General features: G+C 41.9%; 1 protein-coding gene across 3 annotated transcripts in view; it reads left to right on the plus strand.

Annotated features, from left to right (window-relative positions):
- LOC106639663 (rap guanine nucleotide exchange factor 6) overlaps window positions 1-18,007 on the plus strand; it is a 121,999-nt gene that overhangs the window by 63,568 nt on the left and 40,424 nt on the right. For 2 of the 3 annotated variants that reach the window (XM_014353376.2, XM_089597027.1), the window contains exons 2-3: window positions 10,340-10,832; window positions 12,706-12,781. In XM_014353376.2, coding sequence (XP_014208862.2) covers window positions 10,447-10,832; window positions 12,706-12,781 — 462 coding nt within the window. In that variant the 5' untranslated portion in view covers window positions 10,340-10,446. The remainder of the gene's footprint in view (window positions 1-10,339; window positions 10,833-12,705; window positions 12,782-18,007) is intronic. The other variant, XM_089597028.1, reaches the window with a different exon arrangement.

Below are 18,007 nucleotides of genomic sequence, written 5' to 3' on the forward strand. Positions count from 1 at the left end.
GAGGATTTTGACAAGGTAATGCAATGTTTCGACGGGTAAAAATTGTCGGCGTCATGCTAGATCAATGGCAAAGGAATTTTTTTGCATAAATATGTTCATTAGATCCCACAGATTAAGAAACTTCATGTTGCCACCGCGCAACCTGGTCAAAATTTGTTTAAACTAACCTTTTTTTAAACAAATTAGTAAAAGTTATTTTTTCGATCTAAAAAAAAATATATTCAATTTTTTTGAGTCATTTTGAACAAAAAACCAATTGGGATGTATATACCTAAACCCCACAGTTTTTGAACAAAAAATTCCCAAAGATCTGAAAAACGTGAATTTTTCAATTTTCAGGGCGTTGGTGAGGAATGAAAATAAAACATTTTTAGAAGGTACACCACGTAAACATAAAGTATTAACCTTCCTCTATAACTTCCAAAAAACGAAAATTGAAAAAAGTAATGGCAACATTGTTTTTTTAGAATAAACATTTAAGCTATTTCCGCACGCGCACGAGCTGACTCCCAGTACTAGTGTATGACTGTATGTATCATCGAGCCCGAGTGTGCCTGCCGCGTCGATGATATATATTATGTAGTCATACACGAGTCAGCTGTAACATTCTTAATCTGTGGGATCTAATGAACATATTTATGCAAAAAAATTCCTTTTCTATTGATCTAGCACGACGCCGCCAATTTTGACCCGTCTAGTTGTACTGTTGAAGATTTTACTGACTTTATCAAGATTACAACATCAGTTTTAACCATACCCATGTCAAAAGCAAAATGAGTATATAGTTCAATTTATCAACGTGTGATTGAAGTGGAGATGGATTGAATTTTCGATAATTTTCATTTAAACAACATGGTTAAAACATAAAGTCAATCATGAGATAAAATTTGTTTCAATACTATACAAAAATTAACAAAACATTCTCGAGATTTTTTTGCGACAAAAAAAAAAAAAAAAAAATGGATGGATAAAAAGGAAATACTCCTGCCTCCCACCCTTCCGAGCCCGGCAATTTTAATTCAGCGAGCTCATGAACCTGAACACAAGCCAGCTGGCTGTCTCGTACAATAAATCTCAAAGCAAAGCGGCCACACGACTCCGCCGCTTCTCGCTCTATTATCTCAAACTCCCACCCGATTTTCCCTTCCAGCGTTAAGAAATTCACGGGCCTTGAAAAATGACTCTGCCCTCGCCCCTCTCCTTTTCACCCCCTTGGGAAAATTTCCTGCCGAAATTCCAGCGCCTCGGCGATAACTTATAGCACCGACGACGACGTTAATTACGCGATCCGAGTCGGCCCCTTTCCCTTTCCTCTTTTCTTCCCCGAGCATTGTAAGGAGAAAACGGAGGAATATGACTTTGCTAATGAGCTCGGGTTTGGCTGAACCAAGCGCGCGTGTGCACACCTGCAATCTCGAGGATGAAGCTGATGATGAACGCAAGAATGTTTTACCTTTTTAACGACTTGCGCAATTAAGCCTGTATTAGTGCGTATACGTACACGTGATGTGCCCGTACTGCCGGAAAACTTCACCCCTTGGCTCTCGTCTCCTTATCGACGTCTCCTCCACACGCGCGTCACAAGTGTACGTGTATAATATGTACACAGTTGACGAGACTCGGAGACAAACAAACACACACACACACGCTCGAATTAATCTAGGGATGCTCGAAAATTTATGCACCTTCCGTTCTTGCTTCCTCGTCTCCTCTCGTCTCCTTCCCTTTTGCACTTGGCGCCGAGTGTTACCTGCTCACGGCGCATAAGAGGACGTGTATGTACACATATTTGCGGGAGATGCCTGTGTGTGTCGGCGCCTCCTCCGGGGGCCAAATATTTGAACAGAAGTTCGGCTTATACACGCGCGGCCATCCCTTACATTATCCCCAGCATCAACAACAGTGAAGCACTTGGTTCACACATTATAGTAAACAGTTTGCGCGTCTACGTATATACAGCTCGCTGTCCTTTTTGCGTGATGCCGGCGCTTATTGCCCAACTTTGGAAAGCCGAGCGATCTCTGGTGCGTGCGAGCGCGGTTGTAAATGCTAATGAGGCCCGAGGCGTTTATTATTTGGGGAGGCAAAGAGGGGGGGCTTATTTGATGAGTTTACAAAGACAGGCTTAATGTTTGTATTATATATAGCTTTGGATGATGATTAAAGTTTAATAATGAATTTTGCCCGCCCAAACGAGGGATTATAATTTACACTGAGGGGAGGATTTTTAAAAACAGGAAAAGTGTCTGAGTTTTCGCGCAATTAAACGCAATGCGGCTGCTGCTGGGAATTGGCTATTAAATAATGGAAACCGAGTGCTTTGGTTCATGGAAAATCGAGGGTAACATGAAATTTAAAATTCATGCTCAGTTGCGTTTGCTCCGTTTCTATAATTTACATCGTTTTTATTGTGCATGGCCACTGTTGGAAGTTTTTAAAAATTTTCTCCTTTTTTCGTTATTTTTTATGAATTATTTATTCAAAACAAGGTCAAAGGTGTTTGAATGTACATCTTGAAAGACATTTTATCGATTATTCCCTCCCAAATACAATTCGTCAATTGTGCTCGCATGAAAACATTACCATAAAAAATTGGTGAAATTGCTCATATTTTTTTATGTTATGCACGATATCCCGTTCAAGCTCATCGGTGGGTAGAGCATCAACTGTACGTGTGCGGCAACGATCCGCGATCTGAAATATAAAAAAAAGGCCACATTTTCAGCCACCGACCCCTCGCTCGCTCCACTCCTCCTCTCGGATCATAAATTCCCATCAATTCCCCGACGCCAACTTGTCATCATCATCCTCCCCCGCCTCCTCGCCCCCTTTTGCCGCTCTCCGCGTGCGCGTCCATCCTCATTAGCTTTCGCGAGCTTATACGTAATATAACTTCTTCTCTGTTTCTCTGGCCCCTCGCCGCCCCGCGGGTAGGTAATAACATCCGCGAACCGCAGACTCTGAAGGTACATAAAAAAGAACAGCAGCAACTACTATACGTTCTATGGACGTATCGGAGCGGTATGTATATACTGCAGGTAAATAGGTACGGGTTTGTATACGTATATATAGGTACACGCGATGAAAGAAAGATCGTTGTACCGGAAGACACGCTTCTCGCGCGCGCACACTTGCGAATTCCGCTGGAAATTGAAATTCTCCCCCACCTCCCACACCCTATTCTCTTGTATACCTCCTGAGGATAAAGTGTGTATATATATACACTCTGAGTATGTTCGTGTGTACCTGTACGTCAGCCTTCGTGCTTAATAAGTCAGTGAGAAAAATCACCCACCTTACAGTACCTATAACACGTATATACACTGTTGAGGTTGCTTTGCAGATGTCCAATGTCTTGGTTACCTTGTTGGTTAGGCTCTGGAAATTTTGTGTGTGTGTGTGTGTTTGTGGCGGGAGAAGGTAGTATATGCTCAGTATTGTACAGATGGGAATTGGACTTGAGTGAATTACACGTTTGAGCAGCTTTATCTGTCTGTTTGTGGGAAAAATTGTATTGTTCTTCATTTCGACGGATTAGATCTTTCGAGCACAAATTGAACTGTTGATCCAAGTGTGTTTTGATTAAGATTTCTACGCGTCTGTTAAATGCGTTACAGTAATATTCATGATATATTGATACACGCAAAAAATTCAATTATTGAATCGTGAACTTGCTCCAAACAAGTTTGTCGCAAAGGGGTGGTGTGTTTTGTAAGAAAAGTTTTAACTCCGAATTGAACACAATTTAAATATCTTCAGTTAACAACTTCATACAAATAAAATCATTTTATGACAAATTGTACTCGAGAAAAAAAATAGTTCTGTACCTAGTTTTGATGAAGAGCGCTAAATTGTTTTCGATTAGGAGTGTTCACTTTTCTTAAAAAAGATATCCCTTTGTCGCAAGATTTAAAAAAAAACACCCAGACCACCTCAACGATAAACCGTTGCACGAACCTGCGCACAACGACATCAGCATATAACAAGTTCGTACTCACGTTTCCTTCATTTTTTCCTCTTATGTCTCGTTTCGCATCGATTGTCTCATTCTCCATCTGTACTCTCTCTCTTATTGCTCGTTGACTCGTGCACTTATCCTAAAAACAACAAAAAACAAAAGAAGGAAGAAAAGGTCCGTGCATCACCAGTTGGTACGGGTATAGCAGCTCTTAGATCCATTTGAGCGAGAGACACAACAGTACGAAGGAAAAAAAAAAAAAAAAAAACATAGAGACAAACACACTAGAGCAAGAGAGAGGAAAGGGCTTCCGCTCGTTCGAGCACACTTTAGCTTCTTCTCACGAGCTCCAAGTGTATAGTATTAGTGCAGCCTCCTCTCTCGCTCTCGTGTGCACATGCACATCACATAAGTACGCAGATGTATATATATTATGCCGTTTCTGCAGAGCCGCTACTTATCCCCTTCCTCCTCTTCCCTCTATACTCTACTCTTCTCTGTACTTGCGTACAGCCGCAGGCTGCTATTTCCACACTGCTGATGGTACTGTTACTACTTTTTCTCTTATACGGACTCGCGACCTCGTTTTTTCTTCTTTTTTTTCTTTCTTTTAGATTATCGAATCGTCAGAGTATATTTCAAATCTACGTAATCCGATGAGACTTTCAGGTGCGACGAAAGAGTTGGAAACGATTCAATCAGGCATTAGCGCTGTTTGACAACGCAAACTCTTTTATTTGCTACGATTAGATTGAAAAATAATAATGAAACTTTCCTCGTCGCCTCGTTCTCCGATATAGTATTTTCGCTCTTTGATGCAACGGCGAAAGTAACTTTCGCGCACTTATTCACAGTTTTATGATTTTAATCATCCATTACCGAGCAACGATGCATTGCAAATTTATGCTGGATCAATGGGCCTCGAAAGAGAAATACAGATGTGTAGGAGAGCGAAAGAAGAAACAAACGATGCGAAACGCGTATATTTGTCATTTTGGCCATGAAAATAAGAGTAATTTCCAAGCGGAGTATATATATGTTATAGTCTGCGGTGCCAGAAAACACAGGAAAACGAATTTGAAGGCAAATAGATTCAAAATTGATAGGTACCCGCGGTGCATTTGCACAACAGCCATTCCGAGTCCTTTGTTTTTTCGATTATGGCAAACTGCCAATAGAGAGAAAAGGTTAGCCCCGCACTCTCTTTCTCTCCCTTTTCTCGCTTTCTTCTTCGGCTGTAAATATACAATAATACGTGTACTCTAGACACAGTAACATGAAACAATACAGACTTTTTATAGAGGAGAAAAAAAAAAGTAACATCAAACGTTTGTCTCTTGTTGTATTCAGTGAGCTTTTATTGACGACGGTATACGCTTATTATAGTGCACTGCAGTCGAAAATTTTCGTCCCACTTTATTTTATACTCTACCTCCGTACAGACACGGATGTAAAGTAAAGTGAAGTAATAAGTCATTTTTTTTACAACGTTGTTTCAGCCGAGTACACAAGTGCCGTTGGAAATTCGTGAAAATATTGCTCCTCAAAGATGGAAAAAACTAAGCGTTTAAAGGAAACAAAGGGAGGGGATCGAGTATAACGATGAAAAAACGGAGTCGAGCGGAAGATTTGCGACCTTTACAAATCTTCGCGTTTTCCGTTCGCGGACACGAGCAAGGCAGCGCTGTATATAATACGCCATGGCATCGAAGTGAGTGCACCTGAAAATTCTTTCACGCGCTCCGTACCTTCTTCTTCTTTGACTCGTGCTAAGCCCAGCCAGTTAATCTTGTGGAAATTCCTCGAGCGTATGAAATATCTTAGAATTTATTGTATGTGCGCCGTACGACGAGTGCATTTATTTCGTCTTTGATTTTCTTCGTTTCTCACCACTGCTCTTGGACTTTACTCTGACTTCGAATGCCATTTTTTCTTATTCATACCCTAGCTGTCCATCGATCGAAACCATGACGATTTATTGCGTGTTTTAAAAAAAAAAAAACCTACTTAAGCCAACAGCTCGTGGGTATACTTAGTATACAAATAGTACACTTGCATCAAAGAATTGAACGTATTCGTAAAATATTATTATTCCTACATACGTTAGTTCCACATGCACTCGTAAAAGCCGAGAGCTTTTTTCCAGGAATCCAAAAAGTTCTTTCTAGGTGACGCTCTAAATTTGCGTAAAAAAGTAATTTCACCTCCGATGGCCCCCTTTTCTTTCTAGCTTTGACCTGTATAATGCTTTCAATGCCTCGCGAAGTCGCGAATCTACGTCATCGCTAGACCTACACGTAATAACTGGACATTTCTTAATTTGTTCGCCACTCAGCCTAACAGCTAGAATGTTACCCTTTCCAATAATCTCCGGTGGTAAAATGTCCATTGCTTTCATATGGTACACTCGTGTATGTGAATATGTATGTACCCCACCATCGATTTATGAGTATACATGTATAATACAATATGACAAAGACCGAAAATCCAATTTTTCTCGCGTATGTAGCTTATACGTCGGGGATAAAGTAGAGAGAGGAGGGAAAGAATAATAACGAGAAGAGCTTTCGCTTCATCAGCCCCTCCAGGTCCCATAGAGAAGTATTCAGAAGCCCCTCGCGTGTATGTATATATAATATATATACGTGTATACCATCCAGCGTAATACTCTCCCCTTAAGAGGAAAGTTGCGGAAAATTTCGCCAACGACTTTCGTCTTGGCAAATTGTGCGGACCTCGACTCGAGTTTCCCCGCAAAGCCGGAAGGGAGAAAACAAGGGCTCCGAAAAGCTCTTAGCCGTCCTCCCCTCTCTCCCGTGTCAGCGTCAGCCTCGAAAAAGTAGCTTAGCGTCGCGTTTCGCCTCCACGACGAAGCCACGGGATCTTCTTGAGCGTTTAACGCGCCCGGGGGATCGGATACACACCGGTGCGTGGTGGTTTTTTTTTTTTTCCTACGCTCGCGCCTCTCTCTCTTCCGCGTGCACGGGCTAGCTTGGCAAGTTTTGGTTTTAAAACGCAATTTTCTCGTCGCGATTTAATCACGTGAAATTATATCAAACCAACTTAGCGGAAAGAGAGCTTTTGTCCGTTTGCGCGCAGCTTCCTCTGCATTCTCTACACTCGTCGTATTGCGACGTGTTTTAATTGTTTCGTACATTCCACCTTGCAACCTACACCAAGCATTCTTTTCCCGATTCGGCTCTCTTGCAGTGCTCCGTGATCTTATTAGGGCTGAAAAACCCGTCCTCCTTCCATACGGATATACACCAATCCGTGTGTTTACCCGTACACTCATTTATATTGTACTCACTCCACACATCCCTCGTTTTGTCCCCTCGCGTTTTCGCTTTATTTCTACTCCATACGCACGACTATACGCGGAGATGCTCTCGCAAGTGAACGAAAGTTTCTCCCTTCCCTTTTTTTTTCTGCGTTGCTCGTACGTAATTACAGCACCTTGCCTTTTCATGCAAGTCCAATGGCAATATCATAAGTCGCTTGGATCGTACATGGGTGGGTGCTTTCAAAAAGGTGCGCTTTTTGCTTTTTCCTGAGTGAATGGACCAAGTGTACTCGTGCATATATGCAAAATATAAAAACGATCTGAATCCAGGACATGTTGGAGTGCGTTCTCGGTTGCTCCTCGTTAAAACTAATTTCAGAACTCACGCCTCACTACGTTACGCGAACACGTTTCACTGCTCGTTGCAATTTATTACGTGTGTCGTGAATTGCTTCGCGGTGAATGCATGGGCTGCCGACCTGCAAGTGGAAGTACCGAGAAACGTCCTACCCTCTGCTTATTGACTTTGCTTTGTGGTTTTTTTTTCTTCTTCTTCTACATTTGACGCTCAAACTTTTCATACCTCCTCTCCGCATCGCTGGCGTCGTAACCTTCGCGTCTAGAGGCTTTTGGCTTGCGCCAAGCTTATGGCGGAAGGACGAGGAGTGAGGTGACATAAGGACAGTCTTATACATCTGTTTGTGATATTATACCTTCCATGCGTTACCTAACCCAGAGATAACCATTACTTTCCCTCATGTCACCTGATTTCTCTCTTTTTGTCTCGCTGGATCTTCCAATCCGCTATAGAAGTAATCCTTATTTGGGGAAAAAATAAAGGCGTGGTATCATAATATATCCTTCGATGTTACATAAGTATTGATTGGTAGTGATACCTATTGTAATTGTTATTCTCATGTATTCGTTTTAACTTTTACAATAACAAAATTAAGGGATGCGTTTTTGCAAAAACTTTGTTTTTAAGTGACGATATCACGTTACAATCAATTTGTGATTGTAAGAAAAAATAACATCATCAATGAAAAAGAGAGTTGCACGTGTACACAGAGTTAAACAAGGGGGTGTGGTGAGAGATGATATAAATGTACACGTTACTGCGCCATAAAAGCAAAGTTTTGAATGTCACGATGAGGGTCACGCAGTAGTGGCTACTTTTCCTGGGTCAGTTGGGCGTATTTTCGTACACTCGGACACACATTTGTGCACGGAATGCGAGTTTCCGTCCATTATCGCGTATCGAAATCGAGGGTACGAAGGGGTGAAAGTGTCAAAAGTTGATCGGGCAGTGTGAAACTTTGGCGAACGAGTGAAACAAGATAGCAGTGTGTATACGGGTGACGAAAGTGTCACGCTGATTCGAATCTTGAAGAGTTGCGTCTGTTGTACGTTTTGTATCTTTCGTAAATATGTATGTGCGAATTTTCTGATCTTTCTCACTCGGTAGAAAATTATCTATAATTAATTTTAATATTATGTATTTTATCACTTGCAAGAATAAATTAGCAGTAAATGAACAATTTTAGCGTAAGAGAGGGAGACTACCTATATATTGACTCACGTATTATCTTTTAATTAAATCTATATCGATCGACATTATATATTTGAAGTATGCCAATTTATACACAACTTTTTTATTGTTTGTTTTGTTCGCTACCTCGAATTTTTTTGTGCTCTTTCGCACGTAAATATAACGCTATAGATTTATTACCCTCCATAAGAGATTCCGAGTGCTGTACACTTTTGTTCATCACTTCAAGTTTGATATACGACAACCTCATAAACAACTCCTCACAGTTTTATGGTGCTCAACGATCTTTTGATTTAGCGCCGAACCTAACCACCTGAACAGGCGTGCCTATACATTGTCTCCCACTTTTCCAGAATAATAACAGATAAAAAGATCGTGTGTGTGATGCCACCCCTTTTTATCAGCCCAATAAGCCCGTGGGGAGCGTCAGTCAAGGCCGAAAAAACATTGGCTGGGGTAACCATTTTCATGAAATGAAGAGAGAGAGAGAAAAAAGGCAATACCTGGGCCGCGATTAGCATAAAAATGCAAAGCACATATCAAATCAGGGAAAGACGGTGCTATCCATGTATCGTATATAGTGTAGATGGGGTTACCCAACTCTTAGCGCGAATCCCGAAAAGCATATTAGAAATGAAATTTATTCACCCTTGCCCTGCAACTTTCCCGTAACCGAAACAATGCCCGTCTTTCATCAAAGTTTTCCTCGTCTCCCTTGGGAGGAAGGAAGGAAGGGCATCACGCGAAGAAAATGATTTTTTCTCCCAACCGCAAAGAATGCATGGGCCACCCTTTCTCTTCAGCACCCAGAGGGGACGTATAAATGTACACACAATAGGCACATACACACGCAAAAAGGAAGAAAAAAAAGTTAAAAACTTTTCTTTTCTTTCCTCCTACATATCTACACAGTCTCTGCGGGTGGATATCAGCGAGAAGAAAATAACACCATCACCAACTCACCACTGACATACACCAACTTCATGCGCACAATTGCCAAAGAGTCGAAATAGGTGAAGCGACAGCGATAACGAGTGTTCACATAAAGGAGCGAGGGGGGGTAAGAAAAAAAGCTCTCGTATACTTTCAAAGAGAGACACACGCGCGCAGTTTCCCACGCGAAAAAAGCCAAATAAGAATAAAGGAAAAAAAAAAAAAAAAAAAAAAAAAAACACACGCGCAGGAGGTGAACGAGGGCACGCGAGGCTCCCCCATTTGTACGAGAGCTCTGAGGTAATTTTAGTTTTCAGCGAGCTCGAGCAAAAGGCGTCGACTAACAGGACGCCACGCGTTTAAGCACGAGACACTGTTCTGGTTGTAGTATTTTATCAGTTGTGTACGCACTTATACGCTGTTTTCTCGCTGTTTTATAAACTGTTTTGTTAACAACAGAACGTATTATATCGTTATCGCTGGCGAATGCCCTGAACGATAAATGAAAATTCATTGTATTCGGCTTTACAAAACTGATACACACAAAACACACATACCTACGACAATCGCATGTATGCAGAAATTCATTTTAAACTCTTCCCAACGCTTTCCAAAGCTCTTAGCCACAAAAGCCCCCGGGGATGATGGGGGGTTCAGGCTGAAGATGTTTGAGCTGCCCACGACCGCGACCAAAGAAAACAACCACCGTCTATCGTGATCAGTATGCAGAAGCACACGATGGGCCAGCTGCGATGCTCCCGAGCCCCGAGCCTCTCCTCGTCCTCGAATCCACCACAAGCACCGCCGTCGTTACCAGCAGACCAAGCCACAAGCTTCGGAGGCAGCCAGCGAGCGCCCGTGCGCCGCTGGAACAGCTTCCACGGGGGGAACTACGCCTGCGACTCGGAGTTGCGCCAGCAGCAATCTGTCGTCGATCAGCTGCTGTACCAGGACGCCACCGACTACCACAAGACAGTGTACCACAGAGCGGCGCCCAGGTTGCCCAGGGCGGTGCAAGCTCTGAGGAGCGAGAGCGTCGACAGGGCCCATCCACTGAGGGCTCAGCCTCCACCGCCGCCTGCTTTTCCTAGGCGCAGGTTCTCCGTTTGGTAAGCGAGAGTTCTGAGAAATGGGATTTTTGTATAGGTGACAACATCTGAACATGTACATAGTTTTCTTGCAATTTTTTTTTTTTTTTTTTTTCTTTTTTCAATTTTTGCAAGGACAGAGAGACAATTCTCTTGCTTTTGTTCTTCTTTGCCGAGTATTGCAGAACAACTGGCGTTTGTCGTCCGTTTGAGCTGCTGGTCTTAATTATTGCAGATATACAGTAGTACAGCTACGGGGACGCTCGATCTTGAATTGTTTCCTGATGCAATTAACGAGGGCCGCAGATTGACTTACTGCAGAGAACAGCTCTCTTCTTCAGTGGATCTCTTTCTCTGTCTGTACCTATTTGTTTGCTTGGAAATCACAAAATTCATTTCACCTAATAAAAGTTCTTGGGTTTGTGAATTAAAATTTCTTGAGAGATAGCATAGCCGCTATTGTCTTTGGCTATCGATAGAATCAGATGATTTCGGGAATTCTGGGGACACGAGTGACTTTGATGTATAAAAATAACGTTTGACGTATACCTATACATCGAGAACACGTATCTACGACTCAAGGGAAAAAAAATGAAGAAGAAAAGAGAGAGAGGAGGATGAGTATGCGGATCGTGTTGCGGGAAGGTCAACAGCCTTGCACTCCTTGTGTTGTCCTTCTCCTCTCTCTCTCTCTTTTTCTCTCCGTCGACTGCAGCCTCTGATCAGCTGATTTCTCATACTCACTATTTTTACTCCTTCTTTCTGCCAATTTTCCGCGTGACCATCATCGCTTCCCTTTTTTCCAGTTGTTTCTTCTTCTACTCGTCCTGAGAATCTAATGTTTACCAAAATAACGTTCAAGCAACACATTGACGATTAAACCTAACACAAGCATCCATTTGAACGCATGTACACCAGCAAACACAATGGACCCCCTCGAATCACCGACTCACTCGATTTCTTTTCCTCCCTCTCGACCGTAAAGCGTATCCAAACATTGCACCCACGCAAACTCCCCCGGCCAACAAACAGCAATTCAATCGCCTCGAACTCTATTTCATTTTCCACAAGAGCGATCTATCCGTCCTTTCCGTATTTCTCCCACTATACTTACTCCCATCCCTCTGCTATTCGTTCGCTATTACATCCGATCCCAGCGAGGGGTCATCCGCAGGTGCAGTCAAGCCTGACAGAGGAACAGAGTCCTTTTGAGATGCGAAAGTGAGAACGAGTCCACACCTCCTTGAATTTCCTCTTGTCGCTGTACACGTACATCTTCGGTTTACGTTTACACCTACACAACTTCCGATCTGCTCGGCGGATTGATAGCCACGGGGATGCGCTTTCCTCCCACGCGAGACGCGTTGCATAAACGGGGCCACGCATCGCCGGCCAGTTGGAGGAGAAGTTGGCCGAGCGAAGAGAGCCGCAGTTGCAGGAGCTAGAGAGTTGCTGTTCCAGCACACCTTAAGGAAGGAATTCCAAACAGTAGCGCGTGCATCGTGCGCCGATGCGTTCGTGAGAGATAAAGCTTCATTACGAGGCTACGAGTTTTTCTTCCACATTCATTTTTTGCGCTATGTCATATCATTGATCGTCTGTATGGCTCTGTGCGATACATGCATTGCTATTATTAAAATCTGAATCGCCAATTGGTATGTATAATGGATAATTTTCTAAAAAAAATGAAATATATATATCATATACGATAAGAAAACAACAAGCATCATTGTAAAGCTTTTGTACATTGCTGCAGGTGAAATAATTTTTATCGACTCTCAAATTAAATTTAGTAAATTATCGTATAGTTGTAAAAAAAAAAAAAAAAATTTACAAGCTAACTTTCTGCTGATCGGTGTAAAGACTCCAATGACCTTTTCTGTTTCCGTTACAGTTTTGGCAAGCGGACCGGCGGGAGCGCGCGGAGGCCGAACGAGTGCTTCGTCCTTGAACCCTCGGAGCTGATAGCGGTGAGTACAAACACACATTATCCACATGCGATTGTTACATCGCTCTTTTGTAACTTTCATTTTATCTCGATCCTCCTCTTAGATCGATGGGTAACTGCGTGTATTAGTTTGAAGTTGGCCTTGAAAGAGGTGTTACGTAAAAGATACCGCGTAAGTCCTTATATTGTCCACGGATCGTTTGGGTTTGTTTATTTATTTAGTTGTTGGCTGATAAAGCCGAAAAGTATAGATGTCGTAAAATTGCTTATAATTTACAGTCCTGCTGCAGTAAATTTTTTGATGAATCACACTTACGAACCCCTTGAGTCAACTTAAGGTGCATTTGACAGGGTATATCTAGTTATCCGTAGCAATTGAACAAACATTGGATTTTCCGTAAACAAGACGCAGCTTTTTACTCCCTGAAATTCCCTACTTAATGTAACATGGGTGACGTCACGGACTCTGCGGTCTCTAGCGTCCCATAAAAAAATACTTCGACGAATGAAGGGCAACGTAACCACCGGGAATTTTCTAGCTCGTACAATGCATTGAATCCTTATTGACATTATGTAAATTGTGTCATGTCCATGCAGTATGTATTACCGCACAATTTCGTTACAATTATCCGATTCGTCGTCATTAGGGGTATTATACTAATAATCAAACTTTGTTATGAAGGTTTGATTCATTAATTGTCGTGATGGAGTCAATTAGATAATACATAATTATTGCATTTCTATGAACTGAGTCTTTGTGACCTGTTTTTCCTTTGAACTAAACATTTTTAATTGTTATTGGCGTTGATAAATTAATCCATGCAGTATATTTATAAACAATGCATCAACGTACGAATAAAACCATAATACCTCCTACACAGAATGTAGATTGCAAACACAAATTGTAATGCCAGGGTGTTATCTATTTTACATACCACTCTCCTTGATGGTTTTTTTTTTTTATTCACTTACAGTACCATCCTGCTGCCGTGTAATCCAAATCTGCTGTTACATTTTTCAGCGAGCTCCGAGCAATCGATTCAAGCTCGCCTTATAACTTTGTAAAGTAAACTTTCTCCCCAGATCATCTTCCGATCCGATCCCCCGGGACTCGTTTGATTATAAATTTCTATTAGAATCCATCCTCCCTCCCCTATCGCCGATGACAATCAGCGCCTTTCCCTTCGATCGCTCTCCCTTCGTATACTCCCCGGAAAAAAAAACCCAATGGTCCATCGGGTCCAGGCTCCTACAGCCGGAAACGATCTCCCAACACTCCGAGCACTCGAAACTTTTCCCAAGTAGGATTGAGAAAGGATTCGCCATTGGCTCCCGAGGGACGCAAGTGTAGTCAAGTAGGGAAAGGTAACCGGGAAGCTGAAAATCCGAAAAACCCACCAGAAGAGGAAAGGGATGGTGCGCTCGTTGCATTGGTCATTCCGCTGAAGCTGAACTCGCTAATCACGTCGGTGGGAAAGCGAGTGCGAAACGTAGATCCAGTTCGCCGCTTAATATCGCTCGAGAGAGCCGTTTGAAATATCAGGGTGTAGTAGGCCGTGCCCACTGTGCACTGCTGATACCTATATTAACTATATACCACTGGTACAGAACTGTATGGGGGAAAGAAGAGGAAGGAGGGCTGTAAAGGCATTACCGTGGAATATGTCTGTCAATTATCCCTCCGTGTATTAGCATGTATAGTGGTATGGTATCATATTATACAGTATAGTAGTGCTGGTGGTAATGGTCGGTGGTCGAATTCAAAGGGCCGTGGGTGTATCGTATGAGGTAATATATATATATATCGTGCCACCTCTGCCTCGTGGAAAACGGCGCGCGCCAACCTGACGGTTAATCGATACACCAACCCAAGCCCGCCCTCCTCCTCCTCCTCGCTCTCTTCCTTTAGAAGTGTATAGGTACATCTCTGCCATTCTACCTCCCTCTATTCATGCTCACGAATTCCCGTCCTCCCCTGTCACGTGCATTTCATACCTACACATGCAAAATTCGCAGCGAGTTCTGCACTCGATTTTGACTATGACTTTCTTTAAAAATGTCTATTTCGGTCAATTAAGATAAAAATTTTTTCTCAAGAGCAAAGAAGCTGTGCAAGCGCCCCACACTATCGCAAGTAATATGCATTAGAGTAGCAGGTGCACGCGTCCATCTCCCTCGTGATACCCACGCGCGCGCGACTTTCATAAAGGTATATGGGCGCGCTCTCCGCGGAGCTGGGCTATACTGCTTAGTACCGGCCTCTGACGGTCGCAACCTCAAGCTGCTCCGCTCTCTTTTTAAAGTCGATGTCATGTACCGACGCGGCCTCGGATCTTCGACTTTTGCTGCGTATGGGTACGGCATGAGTTGAAATACGTACATGGATTTTTATTTTGACCATGTTGAAAAAAAAAAAAAAAAAAAAGGAATGCAGTTTCAAATGAAATGAGCTGTAGGGGGGAAAAAAACACACCCCTCTAAATGCTTGACAATCGATGTTAGCAGGTTGGAAAACAATTCAATTATACGATTACCCCGATCATTTCCTTGAACAACGATTCACGGAGACAGTGCCGTACAAGTTTCTAATCTTGCAAAGAAAAAAAAAAAAGAAAAAAAAAAAAAACGCTGATAGCATAAGGTGTAGGGCAGAGTGCAACCCCTGTACGGATAGGCCTTCGCATAATGTACAAGTAAGCACATATACAGTATTTGGGACTCGAACGAGATTTTTAGGCACGCGAGGCCGTACTGTAAGGTACTTGTCGGCCGAAAGAGGACGTATCATCATGTGAGCGCGGTGATAAACACGATTTCGCCCTCCGTCCTGTCGTGATCGAATAAGTCAATGCAAACCGCATCACGACCTCAAGTAAGCAATGGAGAGCTGGCATTCATGTCATATATTTTCGCGATCGAACAAACATTTTCGCGCGAGCGAAAAAAACGCGGCATGTTTGATGTTTCCTACGACATTGTATTTGTTATTATTTTCCAAAAATACAATGCTTTTCGATTTGTTCTTGAAGCCAGGATGGAAACTCGCGTTTTTACAATTACCGAGCTCAAGGTCCAGAACGGGCATGACAATGCAATTGCGACTCAGCGATGGCAATTTTCTGTGCTATGTACGTGTGTGCTGTATGAGCATGTGTAATTTCTTTGCTTTGTTTTCTTTTATGTCACTACTATACATGGACTTGGAAAATCCACAAATCGTCCCCAACAAAGTGGATAGTTTGAACGTCAAACTTTTACTTGGTATATTCTCAAAAGTTAGATTGATTGCCTGCGTACAATTATAATATATGTACAATATCACTATGATCTAAGAACCAAGCTTTGAATACCTGAAATTTGATAAACAGAGTGTGCTCGAAGCACAGCAAAGCATGCCATAAGCTTGAATTGACAAAACACATCGACCACTGAGCATCTGAATAGCTATAAGAGACTCATCAGCCAATAATCCACCTCATCGAATGGAATATATCCTCGAACGGTAATGTACGTAATTCTTACGTGTTTGCCTTACACGTGCGTGAATGCCAAGCTCATCCGAAGCTCAGCCAATTTATATGTTGCATTGCACACTCGCCCTATAGTTAGTAAGGACGTACCTATACGTATAGGTGCAGAAAACGTGACCAATCACTGGTGCACTAACTGCACGCGATCGTTTTGTGTACACATATATGTACCTATCGCATTACGTACACATGAATTGGTGTGATAATCGAATTTCTCACGTGCATCATCAATCTCTGCTGCGTGAAACACACGTGCAGTTAATTAGTCGCAAAATTGCATAGATACAGGTAGCAGAAAGGGGGGTAGTTCTCATTATTTTTGTTATTTATTTAATTTAGAATACCACTCATGTTTATCTAAAAATTTGTCAATACGAGCTATACAAGCCATTTTTGGTGACGAGGTGTTAGCCGGCCTTTAACTTGCCTTGCTGTCACATAGGATACCCCTTTCAGTATACACAATTACTGCATAATACCATCAGACATAAGTGTTGGGCAATAGTTTTGCGCAGTATATCACGCACAAATGTACAATATCGCAGGTGTATGTATTTCACGGACATCCCGTTAATAAAATAGCCTGTCACAAACGTAATACGTGCCCACATAATCCCTCTTCTTACCCCTTTTCTTTTCCTCGTTTATTGTTTACTAGTATACGTGTAATCTATAATCATTCGTTTGTTGAATACTGATTACCGCCATCACATGGGCTTGTTGGCATACGTAATGTACACATGTAATTCCTGCAGCCGTATCAGCACCAAATTGATTAACTTAAAACTTGGTTTATACTAAAGTTAATAAAAAAACAGAATTAATTATTCACAGTATTTACATATTTAAAATTCTACCCTCAAACGAGTACGTAGACTGTTTTTTTTCCAACAGTTGCATAACATTTTGTGGTGGTGTGTTTAAATGAAGCGATCCAACGAAAACAAAATACTCCAGTCAGCAGGATACCGAGTGTCAAAGAATCATAAAATATCGCAGACAGGAATCGCTCGTGTCTTATGCGGTCGTTGATAGATGTGTCACGTGGGCGTTGTTTTTCTATTGCGACGCGAACTGCAGTAGCGATTGTTTTTGTTTGAGATTCACGTGTTTGATTGGTTTTTTAATCACGCGCTAGAAAATAAAAAAAAACTAACAGCCAATAATAGAAATAAATCTCAAACAAGTAAGCTTTACTTGTTTTACTGCACACGCAAACTCCCGTCCCTCAACAGGTGCAAGTATAGCTTATTGTGATGTTCATCACGTGTATACTCTTTCTTCTCCGTCTTCTTGTCTTTGTACGTTTTCGTACAGAGTATTGTTTGTCTATCGACTTATTTGTTTATTTATTTTCTTCAGATGGCATTCGTGGTGTGGGTTTTAAATTTATGAACTACACACAGCCATATGTTGTACTACGATAAAGTAAATCATTCTTTTTTCAAAATTCTTGTTGAAATATGATTGATTAAGTGTTTGACATTTTACCGTTAAAAATCATTCCGTCACCAAAATGTTTCAAATAGGTTGATCAACTTGAAAAAACGAAAGGCACTACAGAAATATCTTTAAAAAAAATGTTTAAAACAGCTTCCATTCCATCACAGTCAATCGCATCCGAATCCTCTCAGGAGCTCCCGAAGCTTTCTTCTCCAAACGCACAATTCTTTTCACCTTGAAAAAGAAAAAAAAAAAAGTAGTCCCAGCAGCACGAC

This window comes from Copidosoma floridanum, unplaced genomic scaffold, assembly GCF_036245765.1.
Source record: "Copidosoma floridanum isolate Cflo_tuat_1 unplaced genomic scaffold, Cflo_Japanese_pri ptg000030l, whole genome shotgun sequence".
Classification (NCBI taxonomy): Eukaryota; Metazoa; Arthropoda; class Insecta; order Hymenoptera; family Encyrtidae; genus Copidosoma; species Copidosoma floridanum.